The sequence below is a fragment of the Pelophylax lessonae genome (assembly GCF_965119305.1).
Source record: "Pelophylax lessonae genome assembly, chromosome: 6".
In the NCBI taxonomy this organism is placed as follows: domain Eukaryota; kingdom Metazoa; phylum Chordata; class Amphibia; order Anura; family Ranidae; genus Pelophylax; species Pelophylax lessonae.
In genome coordinates, this window is record NC_138773.1 from 166,086,948 (window position 1) to 166,106,503 (window position 19,556).

At 47.4% G+C, this 19,556-nt stretch overlaps 1 protein-coding gene across 1 annotated transcript in view; it reads left to right on the forward strand.

The window, feature by feature from the left end:
• The window catches only part of GTF3C1 (general transcription factor IIIC subunit 1), a 360,695-nt gene that overhangs the window by 45,415 nt on the left and 295,724 nt on the right, over positions 1-19,556 (forward strand). The window contains exons 6-7 of the mRNA XM_082260707.1: positions 523-646; positions 7,381-7,536. Coding sequence (XP_082116833.1) covers positions 523-646; positions 7,381-7,536 — 280 coding nt within the window. The remainder of the gene's footprint in view (positions 1-522; positions 647-7,380; positions 7,537-19,556) is intronic.

Consider the following 19,556-nt stretch of genomic DNA (forward strand, 5'->3'; position numbering starts at 1 on the left):
TTTAAATCACTAACCACTTTATTTAATCCACTTATTATCTATACAATTAGTATACCAGGTCCTGTTAATATCTCCCTGGCGCGCTAATATATACAATTTGTATATATTTTTTGTACAACAATATTGTTTGCATAGTTGGTATGCCTGAGTGGGTGGAAGGCCACTACCTCTTCTGCCTGGTAGCCCACCACGTTTGATTCTTGCTAAAATGTTGAACTTCAAAGATAAGGAGCTCATCCAGCATTATGCTCGGGGGGGAATAGTATGAAAAGTACTAAAAATGTATTATTTTTTTCCTCAGATTTTTATGTTGAATTGTGGAGGAGCCAAGCAGAATTTTCAAATTTGACCAAAGTGAGGGTCACTGCATAAGGGGTGGCACAAAATGTACTTAAAAGAGTTTACAGCATAAAATATTTCTTTTCTATTTAGTTTATGAAAGAAAATTATGCCTTCATTTAAAATATATAGGTAATTGATCAATCTGATTTTTGTCCTCCCTTTTTTTTTTTTTTTTTTAAGGGTTTGCCTGAACGACTCTTTAAACGACTGTATTACTACATGGTTACTGCAGGATATGTAAACATAATTTCTTTGCCAATACAAGAGATTCAGCCACTGACTGAACATTGCAAGACTAAAAGAGGTATGGCTTTGCATTTAGTATTTCATAAATGAGAACATTTTTTGCAAGATGACATTCTGCAATTTTTTTAAAATGTAAAAACCGTATGATTTGTAAGCTCTTTAAAGCACACATGAATATATAAACCTAGGTAAAAAAGATTATTTACCGCCACTAGAAGACCACAGTGGGCATTTCAGGTGACAGCATATCCGATCCATTTTCCCAATACAGCACTTTTTGTATCTGAGATTAAAGGGTGCTTGACTGAGCTTGGTTGGTATCATTGTTGCTGTGGTAATGTGGTGTGATAGTAAGCCTTAGTAGTAAGGGGCAGGACTACACTCTTGAATTGGGGAACTAAGTACATTTTTGTATACCAGAAGGCCCTTTGATTTGGACTCCAGTGGTGCTGAATTGGCAAATAGACCTGAAGGATCATCTAACGGCAAAGAGATTTCTCTATCGTTCATTGACGGACGCAGTTCTCTCTGATTCATATCAGTAGGGTAAAACTGCCCCCTACAGGAGTAGGACAATAGGCAGAAAAAAGTTCTGGCTACGCCTATTGGCAGTCCCGGAGGGTACACCCTCTTTCTTCCTGCATATGATGGCAGTTTTAATCTGCCTAGTCAGGAGAAAGGACCTAGTTCTTTGCTGGGATTTCTGGTCCTGGCATAAAGTGTTTTTTTATGTAGATTTTTTTAGCTAGCATTTTTTCTCCTGAACTTTTTTTTCCATGTGAGATCCATGTGAGATCAATTATGCCTGGCTGGGCGACAGACAGACAGACCCCAATATCCAGTGGTCACCCCAGTCTGGCCAGCGAGCGCGTGCAGGCCTTAGCTCTGCGTGGGTCGGCTGCGGCATAGTCCCCCTGGACGGGGACTGGCCCTCTGCGAGTTAAACGTCTCGCCAGGACGCACACGACAGGGTCTAGACTTATGTCGCAGCATTCCTATTTTGCAGACAGCCCCCCTACTTCGGTGGCATGGGGCCCTGTCAAGAGATGGCGCCCGTCTGTGTTCCCGGGATGGTGAGTAAACGTTACCCCCCTTCCCTGGCGGATTTTGGGATGGACGCTTGCCCCCTCCCTGGGATGGTGGGACCCTCACACTCCTGGGTTTCCCTCTGTCCTGTTGTGAACCCCCCTACCCCCCCCCCCACGTGAGGGACTGTTTGGGCCTACCTGAGGCTGGGGCCTAGTGTGCAGGCTGCATGGGGGGCCGGGGGAGTGCGCCATCCGCGGCGCTCGGCCGATTGTGCGGGGGGGGCTTGGTGGGGTTTTCTGCTGTGGATGGGCATTTGGGGGGGTTCCCATATTGGGTCCCGATTACCGGGCGGGGCCACCATTTTGTTGTAGCATCTGTCTGCTTCTATGACGGCGTCTTGGTACACCCGTTTTCGGCCATATTGCGATAGATTTTTTGCTGTGGAGGCCGGTGGGAGTGCCTGGAGGACAGTGAGTTATGAGGGTGGTCTCTCCCTTTCTGTGGGGATCCGTTAGTGTGCGCCTGACCTCCAGGGGGGGGGGCACTGTAGTGTATTTTTTTTATTTTTTTTGGAAAATTTGCTGGCGGGTTCCTCAAGTTCAGTATAGACCCTGCAGGCCATTTGTTCCCACCTGACCCCTTCACGGAGGCCGCAGGGCCTCCCTGGATCTCCACTGTCCGTCGATGCCTTTTCGGCAGTTCGGGAAACATTTGGGCCCGGGTGGAGGCGATAGGTGCGCTGAAAAGTTTCTCCGCCTCCCCTTGCCTCATCTGATGCCCCGGAGTCTGAGTCTGGCTCAGCCGCCACAGACGTGGGCCTCCCTACCGGGTCTGTTACCTCGCGCCCTGTCTCCTCGGATGATGCGGATGACATTTCTACCTCCCCTGCCGCGACAAGCGCTGGTGGATGCACTGGCTGTAGTTTTTAATCAGCACGTAGCACTTTGTATTTAAAGGGGCACACGCACTTTATGCACCATATGCACCTTATCAAATACGGATGATTTTATGCAGTTTATCCTTTATTAATGCGCACAAAATACACTTTTTATTATTTAATATTTCAAGTGATAGCGCCGTTCCCAACATTGTGCACTTTTTCAGGCTGGAAGGTGCTTCCTCACCCATCTAGGGGAGGTCCTTTCCGGTCGAGGACCTGCAGCTGGCCCGGATCCCAGGCTGACTGGGTTCAGGTCAAGCGGTCCAGTTGGTATCGGTTCGCACGGTGGTGGCTTCCCTACATCAGGGGGATTCCTGGCCTCCATAGACATCAAGCTGCCTACCTTCACATCCCGTTATGTTTGGGACACCTATGGGTTCTCCATTTTTTGCCATGGGGAAGGATCTCTATCGGTTGTGGCGTTACCCTTTTGGTCTCGCTTATGCTACTAGGGGCTTCACAAAGGTGTTGGCTCCGGTCCTGTCGCTGTTGCGGCAGTGGGGCGTATCGGTCCTGGTTTTCTGGCCGCTCTGCTTCTCCGTTTGGTGTCCCCTACAGTGCTGAGAACGAAGTTGGTTGTCGACGTGAGAACTCTGGAGGAGTTCAGGTGGCTTCTGAACCTTCAATAATCCTCCCTGGTCCCTTCCATGAGACTGGACTTTCTGAGCCTGACTTTGAACTCATCCTCAGTCAGGGTGTTTCTCCCTCTGGGGAAAAAACTTGGTCGACTGTTGCTGTCCCGCACATGGTCTTCCCTTTGGACCTGCATGCGAGTGATGGGACTGATGGTGTAGTTTTTCAAGACGCTCAATCCCTCTTGGGGATCCCCCAGGAGGCAATCCTTCTCAAAGGCGACTGGAATCCAAACTCTGGACTTGCGGATCTGGCTGAGCCGGGTGCCCATGGAGTCTTGCTCTTGAATCCTTCCTCCCCTTCTACTGGACAATTGTCATCACGGATGCAAGTTTGTCAGGGTGGGGAGGAGTCCTCAGCAGGTTCTCTGCTTTGGGAGTATAGTCCCTGGATGATCCAGGTTACCGCTTATTGTCCTGGATCTGAGAGTGATCCGGCTTTGCCTAGTTCACTGGATTGGGCACCTGCAGCTGTCCGGTGCACATTCAGTCGACTACACCGCTACCGTAGCTTTTGTGATTCACCAAGGGTGTCCTTGCGGCCTTGGAAGTGATGATTCTTTGTTGGGCAGAGCGCCTTGTTCCAGCTCTATCCGCTGTTCCCTTTCCAGGTGCGGAAAAAATTGGCCGGCGGTTTGCCTCAGTCGACAGGCCCTGGATGCAGGGCAATGGTCCTTTCATCTGGAGTCGTTCCAGCAATTGTGCCTTCATTTGGGGGTACTCCGGACGTGGTCCTGTTGGTATCCCATCTACAGGATATATCAGAGGTCGTGGCCCGCTCCCGGGACCCTCTGGCTGGTGAAATGTTGGCACCATGGGTTCTGTCATAGGCAAGAACATTAGCTAGGTTCAACATGAACAAAGCTGAAAAGTTTGGCGTGGTCACCTGTGCAAGGCTGACGCCGGCATGGTCGTGTGAGAGTGCTCACGGATGGGCCAAGGTCAGTAATAGCTGCTGTCTGCCTTTCCTCCTCTCCAGTTGCTGCCAAGAATCCTTTGCAGGATCGAAGCGGAAGGGATTTCGGTCATTCTCGTGGCTACGGACTGGCCTCGCTGAGCTTGGTACGTCGACCTGGTCAGGCTTGCCGCTTACGCTCCTTGGAGGCTTCCTCTCGGGGAGAGTTTCTTATCTCCAGGGCCGATCTCCCGTCTGGCTTCACGGTCGCTGACTTCCCGGCTTGGCTGTTGAAAGCCAGGTGTCGAAGGACAGGGGATTGTCTGCTTCAGTGATTCCCACCCTGCGTTTTTTATCATATGAGAAAGTCACGTACTGTGTGGTGTGAGTCTCCTTGGGCGTGGCCGGATCTTGGCTTCCTTCAACGGGGAGTTGATCAAAAGTTGGTCTTGAGTACTGTCAAGGGTCAGTTTGAGGGTTTGGTAATTTTTCTTCCTCAGGCCATTGGCCGCCCGTTCCCTGGTGCGTAACTTCTTCCAGGGGGTGCGACACTTAGTTCTTCCCGTGCGACCTCCATCGCCTACTGGGGACCTTGGTTTGGTGCAGTTGGTTTTTCAAGACCCTCCTTTTGCTTGTATCAAGGGTATCCCCTGCCTACCTTATTACAGAAGGTGGCCTTCTTGGTTGCTGTCACTCTGCACGCAGGGTGTTGGCACTGGCGACTTTGTCCTTTCGTTCTCCCTATGTGTTGGTTCATGGGGCCAGGTGGTACTTCGTCCGGATCCGTCCTTCCCTCCGAAGGTGGGTTCTAGTGTTCACTTGCACGTGGCCATTGTTTCCATCTTGTCCTAAGCCCCCTCATCCTACGGAATGTGCGCAGCACACTTTGGATAGAGTTCGGGCACTCGAGGGGTACTTGGCGACTGAGTCTTCCCATAGTCAGGTTCGCTCTTTGTGCTCCCGTATGGCCAAGGAACAGGGATGCCTGCGTCTGCTGCGACTATTTCCAGGTGGATCGGACAGTCGGTGGTGCAGGCTTCTTCAATTATGGGTCAGATTCTACCTATCCCTCTTTCGGCACTTTCTACTCGGGTGCCTAGTGCTTCCTGGGCTTTTTGCCATATAGTCATCTGTGCTTCAGGTTGCAAGACGACTACCTGGTCGTTTGTTCACACCTTTACCACGTTTTAGAAGGTGGATGTGTTGGAATCTACAGATGCCTCTTTTCGGCCGCAAGGTTTTTTGCTGGCTGCTGTTTGGAGGGCTTTTGGCCTTCCTTGAGGGTGTTTACTGTTTGTTTCAGGTGGGCCTCATCTTTTGTTCTGATGAGTTCTATGTTGCCTGGTCAGCTATGTTTTGGCCTTGGGGACTTCTTTTCTGCTGTTCCCACCCCTCATTTTATGGCACTGCTGGGACGTCCCTACTGATATGAATCAGAGAGAACTGTGTCCGTCAATGAACGATAGAGAAAACTGGATTTTTGACTTAACGTAAAATTCTTTTCTCTTGTTCATTGACGGACGCAGTACCCGCCCTTCTATTTTGAGTTGGGTTGGTGTTACTTTTCTGACCCTGCTTTGATTCAAAACATCCTATGCAGGAAGAGAGAGGGTGTACCCTCTGGGACTGCCCATAGGCGTAGCCAGAGCTTTTTTCTGCCTAGTGTCCTACTCCTCTAGGGGGCAGTATTACCCTACAGATATGAGTCAGAGAGAACTATGTCTATCAATGAAACTTAAGAGAAGGATTTTATGGTAAGTCAAAAATCCAGTTATTACTCCATTCTGAATATACTCTCTATTAGTCAAAAATTAGCTACACCGTTTCAATTGGGACTCTTTTTATATTCATCTTTTTCCATTCGCTTTGTGGGTGTACATCAGTATATTTCACATTTTGTGTTTCTGGACTTTCTATGGACATTATTTATTTAGCGTTAATCACTTTTTTGTACCATCAATGAGTTGTCCCCCAACTATTTTGTAGTAGTGCTGCACTTTTTTGATGTTTATGTGCCTGGTATCAGAGGTAAAGTGTTCAGCAGCTTCTGTTTATTATCCACAAGCCCAGATATTATTTTTGTTTTTCTCATGTTATGAACATGTAATCACAAAAAAGGGGTCTTCATAGTATAAACTGCTTGATGTATTTAAAAAAAATGAAAGCTAAAATAATATTCACAGGATAAAAAAACACGGTGTGTATGTGGTAATAAGCACAGTATACTCTCACAATGGCCAATTAGATATCGGCAAGATGGCACCTGGTCCCAACCCAGCCTAATGTAATCAGTACACACTGACCACCTGATATGCATCACCCCTTTATTTTTTAGTTCAAGGCGTGGTTGGGGGGGCAAAGCTTCCCATTAACATTTTGGAGCTCAGAGCTGTTACCGTCCCCCCAGCACTGGACCCCCCTTCAAAAGGAACACTATTCAGGTGCAGTCAGACAATGCCACCACAGCATATATCAACCATCAAGGTGTGAGGAGCCTGACTGCCTTGAAGGAAGCAAACCAGATTCTCTCATGGACAGAAACTTACTATCCTGTTATTTTTTCAATCCACATCCCAGGAGTTGGCAATTGGCAGGCAGATTATCTCAGCCGTGACCACTTGGACCAAGGAGCACGGTGTGTACATCCAGATGTGTTCAATCTGATATGTCAAAAAATAGGGTTCTCTGGCAGGAGAGAAGCTGGAGGGGCCAAGATTCCCCTGTGCTGACTGACTGATGTCACAGGGGAATCTCGGGCCCCTCACCTGTTAGTACCTTTTCAAACATTTTAACAGGTGCATGTTCAGTCTTCTGCTATTGCAGCTTTCGGCTGCAAACTTCTTGCAGTGGCACTCTGAACCTTGATTTTTTTTAACCCCTGTTGGCACAGTTTTGTTGCCCCCTTGTTTGTATTGCTTTGGTACATAATGTATGAAAAACTTGCCTGTATCCTGTATGTATAAAAAAAGAATAATTTTGACTTACCTGTAAACTCCTTATCTTGGAGTATAGTACAGGACACAGGCCACCCTCCCTAAACTTTCATTGTTACTCTGCATTGCTTGTTACAAAACTGAGGAAGAAGTTGGGTAGCATTATAGGGAAGTGTCCTGGGGGGGTAGTATACTCAAAAACTTGCCTGTATTTAATCACCTGAAGGTATGAGCCTATAATCTATGATGTAAAAATAAGTTGCCTGTGTCTTGTACTGTATTGCAAAATATAGAAATTACAATGTCAAAATTCCTTTTCTTTTTTTGTAGTGTACTTGACATATTTTTTATAATCTGACCTAGGTACCGACATAATGGTCCGTTGTATTAAGCTGATTAAGGAATATAAAAGAAAAAAAGATGATGATGATGAAGAGGATGAAGATGATTTGAAATCCGCATCAGTTCCTATTGACATAATATATGAAAAGGACATGTTAACACAAACCTATGAGCTCAGTATGTGTTTTTTCCCTTTGTATCTGTTCCCTAATGTGCTTGAGAAGGTTAAATGCACTTATCATCTTAAGCATACTTTTTATTATCTTAAAATGGAAATTCCCTGCATCTAAGCACCACAAAGCAAAAGCGCTGTTTAATTCATTTTTATTATTCAAAGCAAACTCACCCATCCACCTATGTCTCCATGCTTTATTTTGCTAAGAAAGCACGTTGAAAAACACTTCCTAGCATTTCTGGCAATGGTTATCTTGATTAAGGGCAGATGATTCATGTAGCATTTACTTCCTGAAATCAACCTGTCCTTAGCTCAGGCATACAGGCAGGTGGGTGTGCTGAGCTTAAAAAAAAAAAAAAAAACCTCCTCCCCTCCTGAAGACTCCCGGGATGTATGACACCATTTGCCTAAGCCTGGAAACCAGGAAGTAACTGAAGAAATGTAAAGAAATATATAAAACAAGAAAATATAAACTTTTTATATATATATATATATATATATATATATATATAATATTATAATTACTATTTCTATATTCTATCTATATACTACTTATCTATTTACCAATGCTAGCAGCGTAAGGATTAAAAATAATCAGTGTAATCAGTGTTGACTGAGAGAGTGAAGCGTATCGAAAATTCACCTATACACTTGTCTTTCTTCAGCAATGCAATGTCTGTGAGCTCCCGAACCAGCTTTGACTGCTTTATTCAGTCTTCTGAGTTCTGCATCTTACCACATCCTAAATGGCTGATTTTAGGATAATGTGACTCCCGCACAGGATTTATTTCTAGCCAGTACATGCCAAGAATGCATGCTGAGCTATGCATACAATGCTTGATTCTGGACTTTACATCGGTTTAAAATCATTAGTTAACTAAAAATACCCTCTACCTGCGCACTCTGGATAAAAACCCAACAATATGTTTGGTGTCAATTAACACACAATGTGTTCAAGAAATAATACATTTGTGAAATTAACAAATCACTGTTAAAAAAATTGTGACAAATTATACAAATAACAAATGTGAAGCAGCTGGTTGTAAGGCATTCCAAGCCTGGAATATGGTGAAAAACGTAATTAAAACCGCATTCCCTTTAAAAATTAAATCCACAAGATACAACGTATAATAAACTTAAGTGCTCCAAATAGTACAATATGGTGATGTAGAGCTCTTCTCAAGTGACTCCACACAGCTAAAAGTGGGTTGTGCTATCTTCCACCACCGTCAGATACATTTTTCCTACTCGCCAGACACAGACATTTAGAATGTATATTGGATCACTGAGAAGAGTTCCTCTCATAGAAATAGATTTTCTCTTACGTCCTCCGACAGTCGCCGCCTCTTCATATTCGTCACTATGGGGTTATTGACCTTTGCTCCGTAGGAGTGCTAGGCAACAGAATATATTAATATCAAAGCTTTTAGCATATCCCACCCCCAGGGGGTGCTCCCCTCAGTCAATACCTCCTCACTTCCTGCATACCAACTCAGTTTCATATGCCTAGCTCAGGAGTGCAGGCTGTCCTTGTGCTGGGGCTCTTAGTCTCAGCCACTTTTCTCTTTTTTGATTTTATTTGAAGTTTTTTCTCTTTCTTTTACTTAGCTGTTTATTTCCAGCTTTAGTTAGTTCTTCTGATGAAGATGATCGTGCGGGCTGGGTCTCGGGCTGGCCCCCCTGGGTCGCAGGTTGTGAGCCAGTGGCTTCCCAGCCTGCCATCGAGCGTTCAGCTCAGGTTTTCCTGGCATTTGAACGACCCATCCCTGTTCGCTGCAGGGATGCTGCGGTGAGGTGGCTACCTCGCCGGACGCCATTTTCGGTTTCGCACCGCAGTTTCACTGCATCCTGGCTGCGACTCTCCCTGTCCTCAGTACAGCGGTTTGATCGCAAAAGAAGGCTCCCCACGCCATCCGGATGGTGAGTAAATTTCTATGTGGGGACCTGTCTGTATTGGGTGTCAGTCTGGGACTGTGTGACCCTGCATGTCTGTGAAGGCTTTTGAGCTCCATGTCAGATTCCTGTGGGAACTGCTGCCTTTCTGTGGGCTGTGAGGGGGGGGGGGGCTCTCCTGCTCTGCTCTGTGTGACAGGCTGTGTGAGACATGCTGTGGTTTGTGTGTGAACACTTTTGGGCTCCCTGTCAGATTCCTGTGGGAACTGCTGCCTTTCTGTGGGCTGTGAAGGGGGGGGGGGGGGGCTCTCCTGCTCTGTTCTGTGTGACAGGCTGTGTGAGACATGCGGTGCTTGTGTGTGCCATACCGTGCGGCGACCGCTGCGGCGGTCCGCCATTTTTTCACAACATGTTGGTAACGATCCTGTGCAGCAGGGCGCGGAGTTTTGGCGCCAATCGCCGCCATTTTGGCGGCGATCGATCGGACCGCATGTCAGTCTCACTCCCCATTTACATGAGGATTCCTCAGCGGCCATGTTTGTGTAGCCTTGCATGAGGCTTGTGGGGCGGGCAGTTATTGCATCACTTCCTTTGCCCTGGGACAGCGATCGGTAGCAGCAGCAGCCTGTGTGATCTCCAGGTTTTTACCTCTCCTTTGTTCTGTATTCCTTACCCAGTGTCTTTTCATTGTCCCTGTGGGGGTCAGTGTATGTGTTTGTGTGCGGTGGGAGACGCTTCGCCGCGGTCTTAAAGGGACATTACCCCCTTTTTTTCTAAAAACTCACTGGGGCATGGATTCTCAGGAAAGCAAGTTTCCTCCCACTTTAGTGGGGGGGGCAAGGGGCTGCTGCTTCCCCCGCGGGGGGCTGATTTGGCTACTGTTGTGGCAAACCTAGCTGCTCAGGTGCAGATGCTGGTGGCTGATCGTTCCACAAAAAGGTCCGGAGTATCAATTTCCTCTGATCAGAGGGCGATGGGGCTGCCATGGCTGGAGTGCCCTTCTCAGGGTCCTGTTCCTCTCTTGACCTTTTGGGGTCTGAGGGGGAGGCTGAGGTAGAGGTGGTTGATAATTCTCCACCTGGCTCGTCTGAAGAGCTTGCACTTATGGATGAGTTGGTTGCTTCTATCAAGCAAGCACTACATTTGCAGGATGAACCATGTCCTCCTGCCTTGCTGTCCTCTTATGGGTCGCAGGGAAAACGCAAGACATCGCAGGTTTTTCCTTGCTCTGCGGAATTTCAGCGCGCTGTTGATGAACAATGGCGCAATTTAAAGAAGCCTTTTGCTGTGCCGAGTAGGTTCAAGCTGCGTTATCCCTTTACGTCCGCTACTGATGAGCTTTGGTGTGTACCACCTCCGGTGGATCATGCGGTGGCAGTTTTTAAATAAGTCCACTGCGATTCCGGCAGAGGATACCCCGGTGTTCCGGGACCCCACGGACAGGAGATTAGAGTCTCTTGCCCGCCATACTTATGCGGTTACTGGTTCAATGCTGAAACCTATTTTTGCTTCCCTTATGGCAGCCCAGGCTGTCGTGGATTGGACGCAGGTGCTCAGGCGCATCCTGGTGGCTGACTCTGCCCCGCCGACAACATTGGCTATGGTGGATCAAATTCATCAGGGTGTCATGTATTTGTGTGATGCGGACTTAGATTTAGTCCCTTTGGCTGCGCGGGTCCAAAGCGTGGCGGTCTTGACACGCCGTCTGATTTGGCTTAAATGTTGGTCTGTTGACCAAGCTTCTCGCAAGACTTTAGCTAATTTACCCTATGCGGGATCTCGCCTTTTTGGTGACTCCTTGGATACTCTGACAAAGGGTATTACCGGGGGTGAGAGCACGCTCTTGCCCCAGACTCACAAGTCTAAGGTTGTTCGTGGTAAGAAAACTACCTCATTTCGAACCTCTCAGGGGTCTTTTCGTGCCTTTTGGTCATACTATGAGGGCAAGCCCTTCAAAGGCCAAGGCTCCCAGAAGAAGCCGTGGACGGGTAAGCAGAAGTCCGGCCAGTCCAGGTCCGCTGCCCATAACAATGCGGCCTGAAGGGGCACCCTCACCCAGTTCTGGGGTGGGGGGACGTTTGCTCGGTTTTCTTCAACCCTGGCTGGCCCGCGTTCGGGACTGGTGGGTTCAGGAAATCGTTCGATCAGGATACAAGATCGAGTTTCTCTCTCGGCCAGTGAGCAGATTTTTTCCCTCAAATCTTCAGCTATCTCCGGAGCGCTTGCAGGATCTGCACCTGGCGGTGCGGGACTTGCGGGCCCAGGGAGTGGTGGTCCCGGTGCCTCATCGGGACAGATTTCAGGGTTTCTATTCCAATCTGTTCACTGTGCCCAGAAAGGAGCGTACCTTCACATCCCCGTTTTCGGGGGTCACCAGAGGTACCTTCGATTCGCCATTGAGGAGGATCATTACCAATTTGTGGCGTTACCCTTTGGTCTCGCTTCGGCTCCGCGGGTGTTCACCAAGGTGTTTGCGCCGGTTCTGGCTTTATTGAGAGCCCAGGGCATCTCGGGCCTGGGGTATATGGATGACATTCTGGTTCGGTCTGCGACCAGTCAGGGTCTGGTGAACGACCTGTCCATCGCGATGCAGACTCTACTGGAGTTTGGTTGGACGATAAACTTTCCAAAATCGACGCTGTGCCCGTCGGTTCGTCTTCCCTACCTGGGAATGATCCTGGACTCTGTTCAGGCGAGGGTCTTCCTGCCGGATGACAAGCTCAGGACACTTCAAGAAGAAGTCAGGTCCCTCAGGGACGTTTAGTGCTCGTCCCTCCGGACGTGCATGAGGTGTCTGGGATTGATGGTCTCGGCTTTCGGGGCGATTCCCTTCGCCCAGTTTCACACGCGGGGTCTCCAAGCGGAGATTCTGACCAGGCGGGACGGGCGACCGCAATCTCTGGATCTCCAGAATTCATTGAGCCATCGCGCCAGAAGGGATCTTCTGTGGTGGCTACAGTCCCCGGCGGTGTCGGGGGGCAAGTCTTTTCGCCCATTATCGTGGTCGGTGATCACCACGGATGCCAGCTTGTCGGGCTGGGGTGGTGTTCTGGGCGTTCTGTCCGCCCAGGGTACTTGGTCGGAGGGGGAATCCTCTCTTCCGATCAACATTCTGGAATTGCGAGCGATAAATCTCTGCCTTCGACGTTGGACGGACAGGCTGCAGGGCCGTCCGGTTCGGGGGCAGACGGACAATTCCACAGCGGTAGCCTACATCAACCACCAAGGGGGCACCAGGAGTGCCCGAGCGGCTCGGGAGGTGGCCGACATTCTGTCTTGGGCCGAGACGCACGTCCCGGCGATAACGGCGGTTCACATTCCGGGGGTGGAGAACTGGCAGGCGGATTATCTGAGTCGCCAGACCCTGGACCAGGGGGAATGGTCCCTCCACCCGGATGTCTTCCAGATGTTGTGTGCGCAGTGGGGTTCACCGGATGTGGACCTGTTCGCGTCTCGTCTGTACAACTAGGTGGAAAGGTTTGTGGCAAGGACGCGCGATCCTCGGGCAGACGCGTCAGACGCGTTAGTGGCTCCGTGGCATCAGTATCGACTGATGTATGCATTTCCACCGATTCAGCTGCTGTCCAGGTTCCTTTGCAGGTTGGTCTCGGAACCGCGCACGGTGATTCTGGTGGCGCCAGACTGGTCTCGCCGGTCTTGGTACGCAGATCTCGTGAATCTGGCGGTCGACGCTCCGTGGCGTCTGCCTCTTCGAGTAGATCTTCTGTCTCAAGGACCGATATTCCATCCTGCTTTACAGTCACTGGCTTTGACGGCCTGGCTGTTGAAACCGAGGTCCTGAAGGATAGGGGTCTTTCCCCTGAGGTCATTCACACTTTGCTTAAGGCTAGAAAGCCCTCTTCGGGGAAGGTTTACTACCGTACTTGGAGGGCCTATTTTGCCTGGTGTGAGTCCAGGGGGTATTCCCCTCGCTCATATCCGGTGTCTAGAGTGTTGGCTTTCCTTCTAACGGGCGTGGACCAGCGCTTGGCGTTGGCAACGATTATGGGTCAGATTTCTGCACTGGCCGTTCTTTTTCAACGCCCTGTGGCGTCTAATTCCTTGGTTAGCACCTTTGTTCAAGGAGTGCGACACCTGGTCCCTCCAAGGAGGGAGCCTTTGCCTCCATGGGACTTGAACCTTGTTCTGTCCGTGTTGCGAGATGCTCCTTTTGAAAAGATCAGGGAGATCTCGTTGTCTCTGTTGTCCAAGAAGGTCGCCTTTTTGGTGGCGATCACTTCGACTCGCAGAGTGTCGAAGCTGGCAGCTTTATCCTGCGGATCTCCGTATTTGGTGATTCACTTGGATAGGGTGGTCTTGCGACCTAACCCGTCTTTTCTTCCAAAAAGGATTTCGGTATTTCACCTTAATGAGGACATTATCTTGCCTTCGCTTTGCGCGAAGCCTAAACACCCAAAGGAGGTGGCTTTACACTCCTTGGATGTTGTTCGGGCGATCAGGGTTTGCCTATCATCGACTAAATCCTTTCGCAAGACGGATTCTCTATTTGTCCTTCCTGAGGGACCTCGGAAGGGCATGGCGGCGTCGGCTTCTACCATCGCCATATGGATCAGACAGACCATTGAACAGGCATATGCTTTGGAGGGGAAAGTTCCCCCCATGTCTGTGAAGGCGCACTCTACCAGATCTCTGAGTACGTCTTGGGCCTGTCATCATCGGGCTTCTGTGGCCCAGGTGTGTAAGGCGGCGACTTGGTCGTCCGTTCACACCTTCTCAAAATTCTACGAAGTGGATGTTCAGGCATCGGCAGATGCTTCCTTTGGCCGCAAGGTTCTTAGTTCGGCAGTGCCTTAGGGTCCCTTATTTTTGGGCCCTTGGCTGTTTGGGATGTTTTTTATCCCTAGGTTTTTTGCTTTTTCCTGGGTTGTTGCTCCTGTTGAGCAAGTTTTTTCATGTTGCCCAGCTGGTTTCCTTCCTTTGGTAAGGTTTCTTTTTTTCTGCTGTGGGTACTGCGTTGCCTTAGGTGCGGCTGCGTTTCCCACCCCTCATGTCTACACTGCTTTGGGACGTCCCCATAGTGACGAATATGAAGAGGCGGCGACTGTCGGAGGACGTAAGAGAAAACTGAATTTTTGTAAAATCTTACCTGTCAAATTGCTTTCTCTGAGTCCTCCGACAGTCGCCGCCCCCGCCCCTCTTTTGGGGTTTATTTGTATACTCTACTGCTATTCTACTGAAACTGAGTTGGTATGCAGGAAGTGAGGAGGTATTGACTGAGGGGACCACCCCCTGGGGGTGGGATATGCTAAAAGCTTTGCTATTAATATATTCTGTTGCCTAGCACTCCTACGGAGCAAAGGTCAATAACCCCATAGTGACGAATATGAAGAGACGGCGACTGTCGGAGGACTCAGAGAAAGGAATTTTACAGGTAAGATTTTACAAAAATTCAGTTTTCCCCAGTAGCACTTCAATCCAGTCAGATGATATCTCTAGAGTGGTGTACCATATGGTTAGGGAAAAAATAAGACCCTTAACCACTTAAGCCCCGGAGGATTTGGCTGCTCAAAGACCAGGGCCTATTTTGCGATTCGGCACTGCGTTATTTTAACGGACAATTGCGCGGTCGTGCGACACTGTACCCAAATTAAATTTACGTTTTTTTTCCCCCACAAACAGAGCTTTCTTTTGGCGGTATTTGATCACCTGTGCGATTTTTTTACTTTTTGCGCTATAAACAGAAAAAGAGCGACAATTTTGAAAAAATAACTATTTTTCACATTTTTTTATATGAAATTCCCCAAAAAAATGTAAAAATCAAAAAAAAAAAATGTAAAAATCAAAATTTTAGGCCACTTTGTTTTCTGCAACATATGTTTGGTAAAAAATAATCGCAATTAGCGTATTTTGATTGGTTTGCACAAAAGTTATTGCGTTTACTAACTAACTGACATTTTTGACACTTTTGGGGGTACCAGTGACATTACTACAGTAATCAGTGCTATAAATATGCACTGTTACTGTAAAAATGACACTGGCAGGGAAGGGGTTAACTTGGTGATCAAGGGGTTAAGTGTGTCCCTAGGGGCGTGATTCTAACTGTCCAGGGGCGTGGCTTGTGATGTAACCACAGAGACATACTAACCTACATAGCAGGATCGTATAGTCTCTGCAGTTACACCAGGGAGAATGACAGGCGGCTTTGTTTACATTAGCCTCCTGCCTTTCTCCCTCTCCAGCGGGAGATCGTGAGTGGCCGGCGGACATCGGAGCCGCCGGTCACTCGCGCAGGGATGTTGGGGAACGAGCGGGGGCGGGAGCACGCCTCCGTGGGCGCGCGCTCGCCCACTAGAGGCTCGTGGGCGAGCGACGTACCAGGTGTGGAAAAAGTGATGTAAAAGTGTTTAATATTGTTTGTTTGTTTGTTTGTTTTTTTTTTTTTTTATCAATTCACAAAATGTAAAGTAAATGAACAGAAGAGAAATCCAAATCAAGTTATTAAAGCGGAGTTCCACCCACATTTTCAACTTAACAGATTTGAGTAGTCATATGCTTTTTAAAAATGAATTGGGCAATATTTTTTTTTTTTTTTGGGGTCACTTACCTTATTTTAGAGGATTATTTGTCCTACTTCCTTCTTCTGCGACCGCGGCCCCGGACGTCACTTCCGGTTTCGTATTGCGTCCTGAGAGATGTGAGTCATCAATCCCAGGAGGCAATGGGCATGGCCGGCCGCTCCTTTGATTGCCGATCGCAATCTACAGCGCCTGCATTCTGGGTAGCCAGAAACCAGGAAGAGGGGACACAGCGGCTTCAGACGCCCACACCAGAGATGGCCGCACTCTGCAATCAATTTTAAAGGTACGAAATTATCTACAATCAAGTACTGTACTGTAATCTGTGAATAGTGTTAATGTTATTGGCGATATGTTTGGATTAAAGGGGTATTTTTTATCTTAAAGTATTTTCGGCCGGAACTCCACTTTAAGTCAATATTTGGTATGTTACTCGGCAGGTAGACTGTTCCAAACATCTTGGGGAACTGGCCACAAATCTTCTGTGGATGTAGACTGCCTCAAATCCTTCTGTCTCTTCTTGTAATCCTAGACCGACTCTATGATGTTGAGATCAGGGCTGTTTGGGGGACAAACGGTTACTTCCAGGACTCCTTGTTCTTTACTCTGAAGATAGTTCCTAATGACAGCTGTATGTTTGGGGTTGTTTTCCTGCTGCAGAATAAATTTAGGGCCAATCAAACTCCTCCCTGATGGTATGGCATGATGGATAAATATCTGTCTGTATTTCTCAGCATTGAGGACACCATTGATCCTGACCAAAACATTTTTTTAACTCCATTTGCAGAAATGCAGCCCCAAACTTGCAAGAAACCTCCACCATGCTTCACAATTGCCTGCAGACACTTATTGTGCCGCTCTACAGCCCTTCAGAAAAAAACTGACTCATGCTACAGCCAAATATTACAAATTTTGACTTCTTGCCATATTTCTGCACTCCAGTTTCTATTTGTTTTTGTATGCATAGTTGAGTCACTTAGCCTTGTTTCCACGTCAGAGGTATTTCTTTTTGTGTGCAGTTCTTCCATGAAGACCAATTCTTGCTTGACTTCTCTGGATAGCAGCTGTGGAAGGGAGTGCTTCTCCCGAAATACATAAGCTTTCCAACCATGGAGGAGGGCTATCCCCAACACTGGAGATTTGTTTTCTAGATGCTTGTTATCGTCCCATGAGCAATTTTTTGTCTGTTTTTATTCAATTTCATTGGTGTTGAAGGTAATGCACTAGGCGTTTGCGCCCTCCTTTTTGTTCTTTGTAGTGTTTTTGAAGTTTCCCTGCCAAGGAGTGCAGCATCGCCAAAGACAAACCTAACCATTAGAGTGAGCGCTGAGGCTGGATTGTGTTTTGTAATAGATGTTTGTACCTGGGTCCTACTGGTTTCTGCCAGTTCTATGCTGATGGACCTATTCTGATGTCAATGGGAAGCATGATGTGTCTTTCATTTTCTGCATTAAAGGATAAGTTCACTTTTTCAGAAAAAAATAATTATGGACATTTTTTTTGCAGGTAAAAAAATGTGCATTTATTATTTTTTGTTGCAGGAGCCAGTAAAGCATTGCACCAGCAATCAGCAATCTTAAGATTGCTGATGCCATGCAGGTCTCCTGCTGACCTGTCAGTGTATCTGCTTCCTCATAACTCGTACGAGGAAGCAGATACATGCTAACAGGAAGAACAAATAAACTATCACAGTGCTATAGTAGTTTATTAAAAACTACAAGCCAACAGCTGCAAAGGCTAGCGGACCCTTTGGTTTTCTATTCAGAGCGCTGGAAATGAGTGATGCGGCGAGGTGGGCGGAGCCTTTTTTTTTTTTTCTTTTACTTTCGACAGCTAGTGGGTAGCGAGGAACCCCCACTAGCTGGCACAGCAGGGATCACCCCAAATATGGGTGTAACATGTTCTGAAAGGTGAACTTCTTTAAGTTTTCTTGGTTGACTACTGTGTCTATGGTACTCAACGTTGCCTTATAAATGGTGTCCTTCATGCTGAGAAATACATACAGATTCTTATCCATCATGCCATTCCATCTGGAGATATGTGATTGGCTCCAAATTAATTCTTCAGCAAGACATCGATCCCGAACATAAAGTCAGTGTCATTAAGAACTATCTTCAGCCTAAAGAAGAACAAGTCCTGGAATTGATCGTTTGGCCCCCACAGAGTCCTAATCTTAACAGCTGGGATTACAAGAAGAGACAGAAGGATTTGAGGCAGCCTACATCCACAGAACATCTGTAGTTAGTTCTCCAGGATATTTGGAAAACCTACCTGCCGAGTTTCTTTAAAAACTGTGTGTACCTAGAAGAATTTACGCTGGTTTGAAGCCTAAGGGTGGACACACCATATATTAACAGGATTTGGATTTATCTTTTGTTCATTTAAATAACACTTTCACTTCTGAAGGCATTCTTATGGCAGCATTCTTATTATATGATTTTATGTATGCACTGGCTGGCATGATTGTGGACGGTGTAAATGTGTCACCAAGGTTTCCCACTTACACATGTTGAGGGGCTCCCGGGGTTTGTATCTGCTGTGGAGGAAGTAAGCTTTTTTGTTTTCTCATACAATAAGTAGTTCTGGTCTTGGTCCTGGAGTGTCGAATTTTGGGCGGGATTTGGGCGAGCTTCCCATTCATTCATAAACTGAGCCATAGTAAACAGTCTACTAAGCCCCAGCAACCGATCACTGACTCTATTTATTAAAGCTGCAAAATTGATCGTTAAAGAATCGCGATCTCGATTCACCCCCCTCACGATCCAAAAATGGCATTTCCTCGATTTTATACAGAGCAGAGCGGTTCTCTGCTCACTCTCAGCAAAATCCTGCAAATGTTTATTAACATTAAGGCTGTGAAAATAAAATACGTCTTTAAGAAATGCGTCTTTTTTAAAAAAGTGCATATAGTGCTTTGAGTAACCAATGTACCATCGCCACTTAAATGCTAAGTGCCAGTAACCTTAAAAACCATCAATAAAGTGCATACTTTGTGTTCAGTAAAACCATATCATATTGCCAACATAGATACAAAGTGCTCAGTGCTGGTTTGTACACCTATGTAATATTGCACCAAGTGCTCGATTGTGTGCCTTTAAATATATTGCGCCTGTGGATCTCCACCAGGTACAAACAATGCTTACCGCACACTTTATGGCAGATGGTTCAGGTTTCTTCAGTTGGTGAAACAGAAAATAGCCTCCATTGCGTAGTATATAGTAACCAAGTTAAAGCAGGTTAGCATCCACTCACAGTTAGGGAGTTCACTTTCAGCGTGTGGTGTCCGCCGGGCTGCTTCCGCGTTCCACCGGTCCGAACCACCATTACCGGAAGTGACGTACTGACGTAATAAGCCAGGCCCTATGCGTTTCGCCACTACGACGTCAGCTGGAGCCGCATGACGTCACGGCACAGGGCTCTGAAGAAACGGCACAAGCGGCAGGTTCTTCAGAGCTTGTGCGCCGATGACGTCATCGGCTGCATGCAATGTAAATATCTCCTAAACGGTGGAAAGGAGATATTTACAGTACCTTTATGTAAGCCTTATTATAGGCTTTCCTATAGGTAAAAGTAATCAAAAGTGGGTTTACAAC